This window comes from Pezoporus flaviventris, unplaced genomic scaffold (assembly GCF_033815535.1).
Source record: "Pezoporus flaviventris isolate CSIRO_AGI_PZ_B2104156 unplaced genomic scaffold, CSIRO_AGI_Pfla_v1 ptg000010l, whole genome shotgun sequence".
NCBI classification, from domain to species: Eukaryota; Metazoa; Chordata; class Aves; order Psittaciformes; family Psittacidae; genus Pezoporus; species Pezoporus flaviventris.
The window spans coordinates 1,143,961-1,158,497 of NW_026892558.1; the positions used below are offsets into that span (position 1 = coordinate 1,143,961).

Genomic DNA, 14,537 nt, shown 5'->3' on the forward strand with positions numbered 1-14,537 from the left:
TGCCTCAGTGCTTAAACATTAACCAATATCCAATTGTCTCCCACAAGATTATTTCATTGCTTGGGCTAATTAAGTAGGAAGGAATCAAAAGCTTCATAAGGTCACCGACTGTGGGTGAGAAGCATGAAGGAATGATATATTATGGGTCAGAGAGGAAGGAAAATATCAATGAATTATATAAAGCGCACAGGTGACCTTTCTTCCCACAGTAACGACAGGGAATAAATCCACCTCTGCTTGCTGGAGGCTGACATGGGTAACCCAGGCTGATGACTATCACATTGCCAAGCCCTGGTAGCACATGTCTTATAACCAGAAATTACACCAATGAACATAAGCCAGGCTGGGTCTTGACGTCTTCCCAAAAGCAGGAGGCCAGGTCCACTTACCCCAGTTTAAGCCCTGGAAGGAGGGCAGAAGAGCGGATGTGCCCTGATCCACACTGCTCAACTCTGGCTGCCACCCTGCAAGCTCCCACTGCCTGCAAAGCTGCTCCAGGCAAATGTTTAGGTCTGGAAGCCTGTGGTTTCCAGCCCCCTCACAACAACACACCGCTGGTTTCTACTTTTTTTAAGCTTTAGCCAAAGGAGGAAAGGGGCTGAAGTGGTGCTCAAGCACTGCAGGCTGCGACAGCCTGACGTGAGTAATGTCCAAGCCTTGAAGCACTTGGATGCTTCTGCTTGTAGCAACCATCTCACTGAGTTCAGATATTTGTGAAGTAAGTGAATTTATTCTCTTGTATTATACAAATGCATTCATGCAAAAAGCACAGCAAGAAAATTAACAGGGCTTGAAAATAACCCCTGCAATGAAGACTCACAGGTCAAGAAAAGGCACAGAAAGGCAAGGATGCACCTTGAAAGTGTCTTGGAATAGTCTTGGAAGACTATTTCACCCATATTTCTATAAGAGTTACCTGCAAGAAAGCTACCGCATCACCATTGCTATCCTGCAGCCACATCTTCCCTGGTGGGATGGTAAGCAGGACCCTGGTGGGGACAGCACTGCAGCCATGCACTGTAACCCCCCAGATATCTGAACCCCGTTCACCAGTGTTAATGCACTTGGCCTTAGAGGACAATCCCTGTGACCCTCTGGGGAAACACCTCTGCCAAAGCCAGGAGGCAGTACAGTACCTTCACTGTCCACTTCGGGGAGCAGCTTACGCAGTGGCTTCCTCACTTCCCAGGTGCTGTTGATGAACGTGGGCATCACTTTGAGCAGCTCCTCTTTGTCCTCCTCATGGATAACTGGAATTGTCTCTAGAATAAGCTGCATCTGTTCCAGCTCATGACCCCCTAAACGGGCAGAAAACAGGCAGAGAGGTAAGACATAGAAGTTAAACTGGGTGTACATGTGTGTTGTATTACCTCCCTGAAATGAGCCATGTCGCTGCAATGCTGCATCTCTGAGTGCATCTCTGCACTGATGCTTTCCAGTATCAGCCACCACTATAAATGCAATGAAAACATCCTCACCACCTTCTCATGAACCAGGTGCAGTAATATCCCCCGGTCACTTTCATTTTCCTCTGTTGCTGTCTTCCTGCATGAGAGCTCACCTTTTGGTTCTCCCTCTACACAGCAGTACATGGAGCAACCACTCAGGTGTGTCCAAGGCAGAGCTTCAGGTGAGATGCCTCCATCTACACACACACAGGCCGTGCAGCCCACAAAGCACCCATACCTCCTCTCCCATTCACCCTGGCGGGACACCAGGGTCACCTCATTTTAAGGGTTTAAGAGTTAACCTAGACAATTTGCCCCGTATCACCCTGAGGCTGTCAGGCAGAGCAGAAACTGTACCCAAACAAAATCACAGAGGTGGGAGCTATTACCCATTGCTGGGCTCCATCATGTGTGATACGAAGAGATGAATATTTGCTCTAACAACAGCCTCAGAAATGACAACTTCTCCACCTCTAGTCTGCCCTGGGGAGACACCACCCCCACCCCCCCCCATAGTCCTGGTCCAGCTCTGGAGGAGCAACACACTTTAAATGAATGCAAGCGCAACATTTGGGAGAGCACAAGGCTCTGATTGTGACAGTCCCCACAACTGCTATGAACAATCATGTATTTTTCATCCTTTTCCTTCAGGACATATTAATCCACAGCTACGAGTCAGTGAGAGGAAGAAGCACAGCATTGTCAGTGGAGCGAAGCAAACCATTTCATTAATGAACGTTAATCCCATTCTTTGATGCACTATTGGATTTGACCAACAGCTCAGGGGCTATTTCCAGCCTTCTATGTGTACAGAGAAGCAGCCTGGCAGAAATACCAAGTCACACTATTGATTTTGTGTCTGCCAGAAAGGCTGGTTATAAATATTCTGTCATTAGAGGAAGGACTATCCACTAAGACAGCAAGCTGGCTGGCGTGGACAAACCAATGGGGTTTTGGGGCCACCAAGCCCCTGCTGTCCAAGTTGTGAATTTGAGGTGGCTTCACTGGTGAGCAGCAACTGGATGATCCACAAGAGAAGTGAACCTCATTTATGGCACAGCACTTCTAACCAGTTTGTAAGGAGGGTGGAGAGCACAACCTACAGGGGCTGGTGTGGACCATCACTGGCTTCACACCCTCAGGCGACTCTTTCCCTTTGGAGGTCCCTGGCACCTTGCAGGGGCTGCCCTCCCCAGCCTAGAGCTCCCTCTGGGTCTGCAGCAGGTTTCCAGACTCACATCCATAGAGCTGACCCCAAACACACACAACCCAGGGCAAGGGTACTTCCAAATGTCAAGGTTGGGAAAGGGTCTCCATCCATCTTGGCCTCATCACTCCAACAAGTTTTGGTTCAATGCAGTTGTATGCACCCCAAACAGCAGAGCTCCAAGCCAGGACATGGCAATGAACTTAGACAACACCAAAGTAACACCGACATATTTTGAGCAAGCTGCTCTAGAGGAAGGTGTCCCTGCCAGTGGCAGGGGGTTGGAATTGGATGAGCTTTAAGGTCCCTTTCAAACCAAACCACTCTGGGATTCTATGACATTAGCAGAGCTGGTCACCATTGCACTACACATCCACCCAGAGCAAAACCTCAGAAGATAAAGCAGTAGGAAAGGCAAAAAAGACAGAGGGACACCCTCCCAAAAAATCAATCCTGGGCAAATTAATTAACTTTCCTATAGAAGAACTAATTTTAGGTCATTTAGAGGTTCACAGCATGGCTCCAGGAGAAACTAAAGATGACCATCAAGAAACAAACACTTTGTTGGTCAGGCTAATTCCCAAACTGTGATCAGAATCACAGGGTATTGAAAATCCCAAAGGCTTCACAGCTGTTCTCCTCTCAGTGCAGCTCCTGCCACTGCTCATTGAAGGTACATGACAGCCAAAAAGCAGTGTTTAGTCACACAGAGAAGCTGCTAATGCAACGCTGGAAGCCTTGAATTATGGCTCTCAGGAACCCACTTCTCCACCATTATCCTCTTATTTATGTAATTCCTAGGGACCTTCTGGAGGCATTAATTCCTGAGAAGAAAAACACAGACTACAGACAGAATAAACGTAATGTGCTGTCATTACCCGAGGAGAGAACAAGGAGCTCTGCATCACGTCTTGGAAAACGGAACCCTTCCCTGGGCTTGCAGCCAAATCCTGGCTATGCACCCAAGCCCTGCTAGTGAATTATCTAGGAGCAAGCACTGATCCCATGGGAAATGCCACCACGTCACCTCCTATCTCATGGTCCACTGGCAAACCCCACAGACACCTGCAAGGACACGCAGCTTTTCTTTTTCTCCCCGTTTTCTCTTGTCTGCACTGGTGAGGCTTTAGATACACTTCGGCAGCAGAGGGTGGAAGAGTCACTAGAGGGAGCTGTAGCTGCTCAGCTGGGGATGCCGTTCCCTGTTCTCCATGCAGCTCGCGGTGGGGGAGCTCTCCAAAGAGATTTTAGGTGCTGGAGACAGGCTACGCTCCGTGAGCTTTGGATCAGTCACATTTCTTGGGGTCTCCCGGGTCTCTGCCAAACCCAAAGCTGCTCCTGCCACCGCACCACAGAGAAGGAGCCGTGGAGAGGGCAAGGAGCCGGGGTCCCTCTTTGCTGGGTGTTCATTAGTGTGTGGGAGAATGAAAGCAGTGAGTAAAAGCTAGTAATGGATCACCTTAAGTTAACTACCTTGCTTAAGCAGCCCAGACAAACTACTGAGTTAATTACACTGACTTATGCCAAGCACTCGATTTAAGTTGTGCCACTGACGCATACTCAGAAAACAAATTTATCCAGTGAATGGCAATTACTGGAGGTTTGCAAGTTTCTGGGAACTACATCGCTCTTCTTTCCCACGAGGTGTTGCTGGTGATCCAGAACTCTCCAGAAGTCTCATCCTGCAGTGTTGGGGGCTGTAACTGGGCTTGGGTAAACTCATTCTCCCAAGCAAAGAGGAGGGAAACAAAAGGAAAGATGAACCTGTGCTGTCCTATGAGTGTTCGCCAGTTTTAGTTGCTCTGAGTGGCTGGAGTTTATTCCCCTCCTCTTTGGACACCAGCAGATGAAAGATAGTACATGGCATGGGACACCACCATGGGCACCCTTCCCACTGCCAGGCTCCCACCCCAACTCTTACTTACCTACTGGTGTAGGAGGAGGCCAAGAAAATGGGGCACAGGGCAGAACCTTCCCATAACAACTCTATGGACTATTTTTAAAGCAACCCAAAAGAAATATATAGTTTGAGCTCTGGTTTTGATCCCCACCCATTAACTCAGTATCTGGGGGCTTATTAAGGGACTGCACAGGGCTGGAAAGCAGAGAAGCAGAGATGCTCGCAGCATGTGTCTGGCTGAGCCCAACCTGTGACCTGCCAAATCCCATCTCCTGATCTCTGACCTGCTGTGGACTCTCAGGAGCCAAACTGCAAAGCAGGTTCCCATATGGCTGTTCTGGGCCACCTCACCTGGGCAGCCAGGACAGGACTGATGTGACATGTACCCACATGTAACACCAGCACAAGCACTTCAGCTGTCCTCCAGACTTTTGTATTGGAAAAATAAATATTTCTAAAGTCAGTTAATCTCATCTAATGCAGACAGCTAATAGAGGACAGATGAATCACATTCTGGAGCTGCCTTTGCCTCTGCCTTGACCGTGAAGGGAGCTTTAAGGACCAGGTATCTGGTGTCAGCCAATGTAAATTCTACCCCAGGGTCTACAAACAGCAGAAACACCAAGCTGAGGCAGGAGTCAAGCATGGCTTGAAATGCAAGGATAAAGATGCATGGCTACTATAGTGGGGATGGCCAGAGAAGGACCTAGTCAAGCCAGTCTTGTTTTGTTGTTTGACACAGGGAATGAGTACAGGAGAACAGAAACTGAGTCCAGAAGGATTTCCTTGGGGCTCCAGATACATCCAGTTTAAGTATGAGGCAGTGCACTGCTCTACTCTGGTTCAACTCCTGCAGGACCAGGACCATCTGTGCTGGGGTTTGCTTCTGCTGCTCTGGTTTACCTGGAGATAGTTTGGATCCAGTGCTCTGGACTGGCGGAGCTGAGGTGCCTGATGGTGCCTGCAAAGGCATCGTCCAGTTTGCTCCCACCCAAAAAGCTCATAAACTCTTCCACGTTGTAAACCATGGCTTGGCAAGGGGAAGCCCCTGGCAGAGCTGTCCCTGGAGCTCACCCATGTGTAGTGTCTCCCAGTGCCTGCACAGGCAAGTGGCACGTGGAGACATCCCCTCTCCTGGAATACATCCTGAGGAGGCACCAGAAGCAGCCAGGTCTGACTGAGTTATTTTCATAACTGAAGTCCCTGGACTTGAAAATTCTGGGGAGGGGAGACCAAGGACATGAGGAAGGAAGGAAAATGAGGCAGTTTTAATGACCTCTTCCAAATGATGCCGACTGCTTCATTTTCACCTTTCACAAAAGAAATATGGAAGCTGGAGCATGGAGGGAGCAATGGAGCAGCTGCAACCAAGCACCAGCTGTGGAGCTGTGCAGCGCACTGAAATATTTGTGAAGAAAATGTCCTTCTCCATTATTAATGGGCCTAATTATTTATTTACACAACTCTGTGAGCAGCTGCTCGCAGAATGCATTAGACCTTGTCATTCACAGCACTAACGGGCGATGGAGAGACAGGCGAGAAGGAGGGCTGCTGCAGACCCCAGGCATGGAAGCGATGTGGTCAGCAAGCAGAGAGTGGCTGCTTAATCCCCAAACATGTCTCCATGTCCAGCCTGGGCAGCACAGCTTTGCTCCTGACAGCAGCACTTGCATTAAATCAAGATTTACTTCTCAAGAACATCAGAGCTGAGCTTCAAATGCTGCACTGATAATTATGCTCTCCTTGCCAGTGCTGCCTTTGTCTTCTTTTCTTTGCACTGCACCTTTACAACTCCAATACCTGCTTATAAGGAAATACTGAAAATGGCTGAAAATGGGTAGTGGCATTAAAATGTCTTCCCTCAGAGAAATGAGATACCTTGAAGACACCAATCACAATTCAAACCCATGGCTTAGAGTACAAACCTCTTGGGACAGGCTCACATTATCTCCTGTCCTATACTCTACCCTGTATTACTTTTTAGCATCCCCAGTCCCAGCAAATCCTCCTGTGTTCTGTTGAAAACCCAGAAACAGAAGAAAGTCTGATTGTCTCATCAGAATTACTCATTGTTTGGATTTTACCTTTGGCAGCAGACCATCCCTGCCCAACAAGGCTCAGCAGAGCCAGCCTCAGGCACCCACCAGCTGGTGGCTTTCCTCTGGGGCCATCATACCAATACCAACAGGTGTCCTTGCCAGGCAAGCACAAGAAAACTGAGTGAAAATCAACTCTTCTCCCTCCTCAGGGGACCGCCTGCATCAGGGAAGTCTGTACCAATCAAGGGACCCTCTAATAGAGGCTGTGCAAGCGATGTTTTTTCTGGAGACAACTCCACGTTAACAGCTATAGGATCCCTGTAGTGATGCTACAAGTTTTGCCTTAGCTGGAAGGAGAGGGGAATTACCTCTGCCATGCTTGGAAGGCTTAGAACGGGGTAGCAGGGAAAGAGGGATAAAACAAAAATGAATTAACAGGGAGGCAGAAACCTACCAGCAAAGAGCATCCTTCCCGTCAGCATCTCGGCAAGGATGCAGCCGGCTGCCCACATGTCGATGGCTTTGGTGTAGTTGTTTGGCGAGAGGAGGAGCCGGGGGGAGCGGTACCATTTTGTCACTAAGCCTTCAGAAAGGTAACCCTGAAATAGCAGAGACAGAGATGTCAGGAGCCTTGCAGCAACCATGCTGACACCATGGCCACACCATCAGATCCTACAAAACCTGCCCACTGCACTTGTGCTGTACCTAAGGCAGGCTGCGGTTGTGTATCTTGCAGGAAGCAAGACATGAGACATACACCACAGGAAACAAGAGATGCTTCACTCCTCCAGGAGACAAAGCACTCGCAGCTCCCCTAAAACTTGTTTGCTGTTTGTCACCATGGCATTGAAGCAACTTCTGCAAAGAACAGATGGCTTGAATAGCACAGATTTGCAGATCGTACCTGCAGAAGTTATTTCAGGTCACTGTTAAGAGGACTTAGCTGTATTATATAAATCCCAATTTCATCATCTGAGACATTTTGGAAGTTAAGCACGTTATTTCACTACTTTGCTGGGTCCCAGCTGTAACCCAGCAGCCTGTGAAGGAAGCCCTTCCCAGCTCAGTACCACAAGCACAGTGCTTAGACTTCCAAATGTCACCAGTTTGCAAACTTTTGCTTATTCCATCTCTAGTTAATCCCACATCTACAGTCCCTCCATAGCTACCTAAACCACTGGTAACAGCAAGCTACATATCGTTGAGTTCCCATGGATCCAACTCCAAACACTGATGCTAAAAAACTGATCTTTTAAGGGCAGGAGCTCTTAGGGGAGCCCACGCAAGAGAAGGCACCCATGGGTAAGTCCAGCGAGCACCAGGGGACACACAAGACCAGAGCAGAGGTGGCCGAAAGGACTTCCAAGTGGGCAGCACCCAGAGGATATGCTCAGCATGATCTGGTCTCTCACAGAAGCCAGGCTTCCTTGGAATGCTGCCATAGCAAACCCCACTTGGGTTTGGGGCACATGCTGTGAACTGCAGATGAGCCTCTTCAGCATCTCACAGGGGTGAGACGTGGGACCTTGTGATAAGTAGGAAAACAAGGGAATGGGCAGAGAAACAGATTTAGGGAGGAACATCGCTACTGCATGGAAGGAAAGCCTTCTGGATGAACAGATGTCTTAAAGCATCGCCGAGCGGGTAACAGCCCCACAAGGGCTCTTAGCCAAGACTCTTGAAATTAAGACACCATGGGATAAGTGGGAAAGCCCTTTCGAGGATTAGCTAGCTGATGCAGAACGAGGAAACCCTGTCATTTCTGCACCAAGCCTGAGTGCTGCCTAATACGTCACCTCCCTTCCTCACTGCCCAGCTCCTGGCATTGCAGCCAGGTGGCATGGGGCAGGTCATCTCCTCTGTCCTACTTTGCTTACAGTAGGATGTTTTGCTGGGATGCCTAACCTGCTTTTAAAGGAGATGTCCTCAGCAGCACCCCATGGGACAAAGACCAAGCGCTGTCACCTCCTGGACCTCAGCCTTCCTGTTCCTGAGTTCACCCAGGAGATTCAAGACAAGTGCCAAGCGCTCAGCAGCTCCCACTCGAATCAAGGGGATGTGTTCAATCCTGCAAATAACACTGGCACCGTGAGGGATGTCACATTGCCCCCCACTTTGCCCATCAGCCAAACTCCGGATGCATGCCATGGATGGGCATGAATAGTTAGTTCATCAGGATAATGCCAGAATATTCCTAGTGCCATTTTCTACATTAAATATAACGCATTAAAAGAACGAAATAGATTGAAATGCACTTGTAGAAGTACAAAAGACAAACTAAAATTAAATTATAAATTTAAATTGCATTTAAATGCCATGAAGCACTTGGAGAGTATCTAAATGCAATGACAGCATGAATACAGTTCACATAAAAACTCAGTTAAAAACTCCATCCTAGCTGATTTAATTCACAAACTGTTTTCAGTTGCGATACAACTGTGGATGCAGTTATGCCATGTAACCTCTCCTAGCACGTTACGGGATGCATCTCTCAACCTAAACACGAGAGCAGTGCACCATCACAAACACTACAAGGTTCATAATGCTCCTCTTCCCCCAGTGCAGGTTTTTGCTCCGATTTCCAAATGCGCAAGTCATCATAAAGGGTTTGCTTTTAAAAGAACATTTTAATTTTGGTCTTCTTGAGATAAATTGTAATGAAGACTGATGAGCTGAGAAGTTTCATTTAATGCCATTACATTTTTGTTAATGCTGCTGAATCAGAACCAGCACAAAAGCCCCAGGCATTAACTGATCAGACTGCCACTCTTCAGCTACTGCAATTATTCCCAACAATGCTGATACTTATTGGAAAATCCTAAGAAAATGAATTTTGGGGATAATGATCCCAGGCAATTCATAGCAGTAGCAAATTTTCCTTTTCGCAGAAAAGGAATGTCGCTCTCCTTACAGATTTAACACTTGGTTCATACATTTTTTTTCTCTGACAAGATGGATTTGAGTTCTTGGGGGCATGTACAGCTTGGAAAATGTATGAGGAATATACTGCAAATATCTATATGTTAGAATAAGCCAAACCTTTTTTCCCCCAGGCATCTCTCATGTATTGCAGAAAATTCCCTACAAAAACTCACCCAATATTATGGACACATCAACCCCTCCCCTGCTGTGTGAGGTTACTGGTGGTAATTAATTAGCAGCACTTCTCATTGTGCTTCCCTCTTCTGTCACCCATCAACATATCTTTGACTGCAGTCCGCTGTTTACTGAATAACCCAGACACTGGGTCACCCATCACCAAGCCAAGGAAGGACACATGGGGAGGCGCAACTACATGAACTAGACTGATGCATCGATCCCACCTTGCCTCCCATGGCATTCTGCTGTTGTGCTCTGGGTTATCCCTCCTCTTTCCCAGGAGGAAAATAGTGGGAAAATGATGGGAGTTTTGAAGATCAAGACTTTACTGACCTGGCCTGAGGTTTTCCAGTGGGAGCAGCTGGTGTTGCTGCCACAGCAGTCCAGTCCTGGGTGGCTTATACAGCCCCAATGCCTATGTCTGCTCTGCCTCTATGGTGGCTAAAAACGTGTGCTATTTGTTTACTTTTATAAAATATACAGAATAAGTTGCTGTCCTGGAGGATGTAACTACAGCCCTGTGGACTATCAAGTCCTCAGGAGAAATACCACCACAGCTGTGGCAGCAGAGAACATGCAGTCACTGGCACAGCCACAGGATGCTTGGGTAAGGATCCACCTAAACCAGGGTTAGGTATGGGCTTGGCTCTTACCCATGGTGCCAAGACTTATATGAGGACAGGAGCCGTGGCAGGATGCAGGGCCTGAGCACTTATACAGGGCATGGGCTTTAGCACAAGATTTTCACCATTTATGTGTATTCAACCAGACAGACAGACCAAGAACAGGAGCATGTTAATTAGTTATAATTAAGATGGAACATACATCTTCATGACAATATTCTGTGGATTCAGCACAGCCCTGTCTGAACTGAAGAACTCCCGGAATCTCTTTAAAACTCAATATAACGGAGTCAATTTGAAAACAGAAGTAGCTTCAAGTCCCAGGTTTGCTCTCAAGCCCTCCCAAGCTATTTCGGTGTGTTTTTTTGGCAGTTTTCAAGTACCATTCTCCTGCTTCTCCTCTGCTCCTATAGCATGTGCAGGCATGCTCGGCAATCTACAAAGGTGATGAATTCACTACAGGTAGGATAAACATCGAGTTGCATTCAACAGCACCAACGAGAAACTGAAAAGCAAAACAAGAAAGAATGTTTCTTTCTAATCTTTACACAACACGGATTTTGTGTGTCACTTGTAGCACCAGAAGGAAAAACTCTTTCAGCTGGGTACTGCTGCATCCCAGCATTGCACTGGTCATGGGATGCTGGACCGCTTGCATCCCGAGAGCACCATGGGAACCTGGCACAGCATGGGGAGCATGGGGAGCACAGCAAGATCCCCCAGTGCTCTGAAACAGCCATCATCCGAGGCCAGAGCTCCTCGTTGGAGCTGGAGGCCTCCTTGAGGTGGACACCAAAATCCAGGATCCCACCTCCTGCAGACCAGGCAGCCCCCAGCACTGTAGCCCAAAGCTTCTCCTGAGAGTATTTCACACCAAAATCCATCTTCCTGCACTCAAAAAGCTGCAGAAGTGCCGACCAGGCACCCACGAACTGTAAATCCAGCAGGATTCAGGCACAGCCTGTCTATTCACACCTCCATCCACAGCAGCAGGCAGGATTTCTGTAGCTGCACCAGGAGCTGGGTCAATTCCTGCTGCAGATGGCTGCAGTGCCAAGGTATGGGGACTCAAAATAGTAACAACCCCAAGCTTTTGGAATGATCCTGGTGCAGCAGTGGGCTGCTGCCTCTGCACAGCATGGTTCTTAACCTTATCTTTTAGAAGGCAGGTAGGGCAGATCTAGGAGGAGCTGAGAAAGAAGGCGGATTTGCAGGAATATTGTTCCATAATAAAATAATAAAATCGGCATTGTGCACGGTTCCAGCAATGTGACGTGTATTCTCATGGTTTTGGGATGACAGAGCACATTTATTTCAGGACTACACACTGTTTCGTGCTTCATCAGAGGACAGAGAAGGAGAACAACCGAGCTGGGGTCACAGCGGGGAGGCTCGGTGCTGCCTGCATGGGGCCACAGGCAACTGCCTGAGGGCTGGACGTGGAGGGTGGTCCTCTCCAGGGTGAGTACAGACCAATATCCACATCCTCCTCTCCTCTGAAGACCTCCTCGTGATGCTCCACCTGGGAATTCCATTGTTTTACTGGATGAACTGGAAGCTATTAAATTTGCAATGACCAGCAAGTACAAAACAAAGGGAGGACTTCAAAGGTTTGAAGATGTTCTGGAAACTATTTACCACAAGATCGCCCCCTAAAAGTACTGCTGCACCCTCCTTAGCATGGAATTTCTGCCAATTAATTATGTAATTAATATTGCCATTAAAGGCAAAGGGAGAGAGGCAGCCCCATGCAGATGCCCCCAAGTGCTTTGAGAAACCAGGCAGAGCCCCCATATCCCCACAAGAGGTAATATGACTATTTTGTACAACATGGGTGGGCTCAGGAGTGTCCCACTTCACTGTCCTCACTTGAGTAAAGGAGATTTAGCAAGTCTTTGTATCCCCAGCAGGCGTTTCTGCTGTCTTCTCCAGCCATCTCTGACCAGCACTGGGCACCATGACACATGGAATGCACGGCCAGGGCCTTCTGCCCCCAAAATTATTCTGAAGTCTAGACATTCATTGATATTTATCCCAATTCTTAATTCTTGACTTTGCTACCTCCCTGCTTTCCCATCCCTCCTGCCTATCATGAGCTGAGGATGCTCAAGGGAGGAGAGCACCTCACATTTGCACCCGTTTCCCTCCCACATTTGGGGCAGATCACAATATTTATTAGGCATAAGATGGATGGATGGGCAGCTAAGCACACCCAGGCAGTCTCTGAAGAAATACAAGACAGAGGGGGCATTGCAGAGTGCTCCCATCGTGAAGGTGAGATGCTTCGTTCAGCAAGGAGGCAGTTAATGACAACGGAAACGCTCAGCTTTGCCTGTTTTGCACATGAATAAGGACCCTGTGGAGGCTGAATCTACCCCTTACCTTCATCTCCAACACTCCTCTGCTCCCCATTTGGGCACCAAGTCACATGGGAAAGCATTCAGACCACAAACAGCAGGGACTGAGGAAAAAGGGATTAACATGGAGATGTTCTACAGTGATAAACAGCAGGATTAGTAACTCCTAGGTAAGAAGAAGGAAGAGAAAGGAGCCTGCATGGCTGGATTGCGACAGCATCAGATAAGAGGATGGCAGAGAAACGGACATACAGGATCATCTCCTGCTAGACCTGATATTCTGTGCCCTAAAGAGATGCTTGCAAGTTCATGAACACCCAGGTTGCTTAGAAACGTGTTTATGTGATACAGGGCTAAAATTTAAGCCGACAGGTCTAAGCAGCCTGTGAAGGTGCAGACCCAGATCTGGATGTGACCTCGGCAGCCTGAAATTCATCTCATCTGTTATGGGGAGGTTTGAAAACAACAGATGCACATATGCTGCTCTTAACGCGTGAAGAAAGGGATTTGAGCAGCAAACACCAGCCAAGTGGTGGGAAAAACACAGGTGAAGCTGCTCTGCTTCAAAGCTGGTGTGGGCCAGCACCCTGCAGTGGTCCAGGGCATCTCACAGAGCTGAAGAGCTACTCCTTTCCCACCAAATCGTCCTCAGTAAACGGCTGCCTGCTGCAAGCCATGTAAACAAGGCACATTGCCAAGTAAGGGCTATTATTTAAGTGGTATATGTATTTCTAAACTGTGTTCAAAACTGCTTGGTTTGGGATTTGAGAAGCATTGGGGCAGAAAAGTTGTGACCTGTTAGACAAATAAGAATACACAGCCTGTGATTTTTTGGTTTTAGCAGAAGCCAGACACCAGTCCAAGCACATTCCAGACAGAAAACATCCTAAAGGAAAAAAAATCCAAGTGCTTAAGACAACCCTTCCTCACCACAAAGACTTGAAAGAAGACATTATGCTAGAGTTATGCACTGCCTTCAGAGGTTTGGATCTGATGGGTCTTTACAGTAATTAATTACCCAGGGAGAAGGATTTCACATGCTTTTGGCCAGCTTTGCATTAGCACTTGCTGTGCTACCAAATTAGCACTTGCATTAGCACCAAAACTGGGCTGTGAGGATCTCTGTTATTCTCAATGCTGGCTGGCAGTGGTGTGGAGGCTCAGCAGCTTCAGACAGGACCAGCGATGCTCTGATCCTTTCCCTCTTGCTGATGCTTTCTGCGAAAGCACAGACCAAGGAGATTATAAATCTGTATGAGCCCCTCAGGAAGGCAGAGGTTGAAAGAGAAATATAGGAAAGAATTTATTTTTATGAGTCATCTGAGAAGAGATGGAGATCAAAGGCGCAAATGACCCAAGCCCTCTTGTCAGACCTTTGCAGCAACCATCACCTGACGGCAAACACACTCCTCCCCATCACCAGAATTTAGAGGTAAGTGACATCATTTGTGGTGCTGGGTGCTCACTGCTGCTGCTATTTTCAGCTCTGCTCTGAAGTGCTACCCAGCCCTCCCTGCACAGTGGGGATCTGCGGGTTTGTTTGCAGTGATGCTCCACTGGGAGGAATTGGAGGATGCTCATGCAGTGGCATCTTGCTAAGTTACATCCCACCACAGAGCCACAGCCCTTGACAGATCTTTCCCACTGCACTGGCTGTTCTTAAGCTGACACAGAATTGCTTAGAAATAACAATAGTTCTGCAGCACAGACAGATGACTTACCCTGATCCTTGTGTCTGACAAGATGATGCTCCTTAAATCAATGACTTTCTAACTCATGCCTTGTTTGCAGGGTTTTTTCTCCAGGAGTTTCCCTCCCTCGGGAACAGCCTCTGAATGCATTTGACTTTAAAAAACAGAAACCA

General features: G+C 47.8%; 1 protein-coding gene across 2 annotated transcripts in view; it reads right to left on the minus strand.

Annotated features, from left to right (window-relative positions):
• The window catches only part of MAPK4 (mitogen-activated protein kinase 4), a 45,386-nt gene that overhangs the window by 6,465 nt on the left and 24,384 nt on the right, over positions 1-14,537 (minus strand). For both annotated transcript variants that reach the window (XM_061450474.1, XM_061450473.1), the window contains 2 exons: positions 7,049-7,193; positions 1,137-1,298 (listed from right to left, as the gene is read on the minus strand). In XM_061450474.1, the coding sequence (XP_061306458.1) occupies positions 1,137-1,298; positions 7,049-7,193 (307 nt within the window). The remainder of the gene's footprint in view (positions 1-1,136; positions 1,299-7,048; positions 7,194-14,537) is intronic.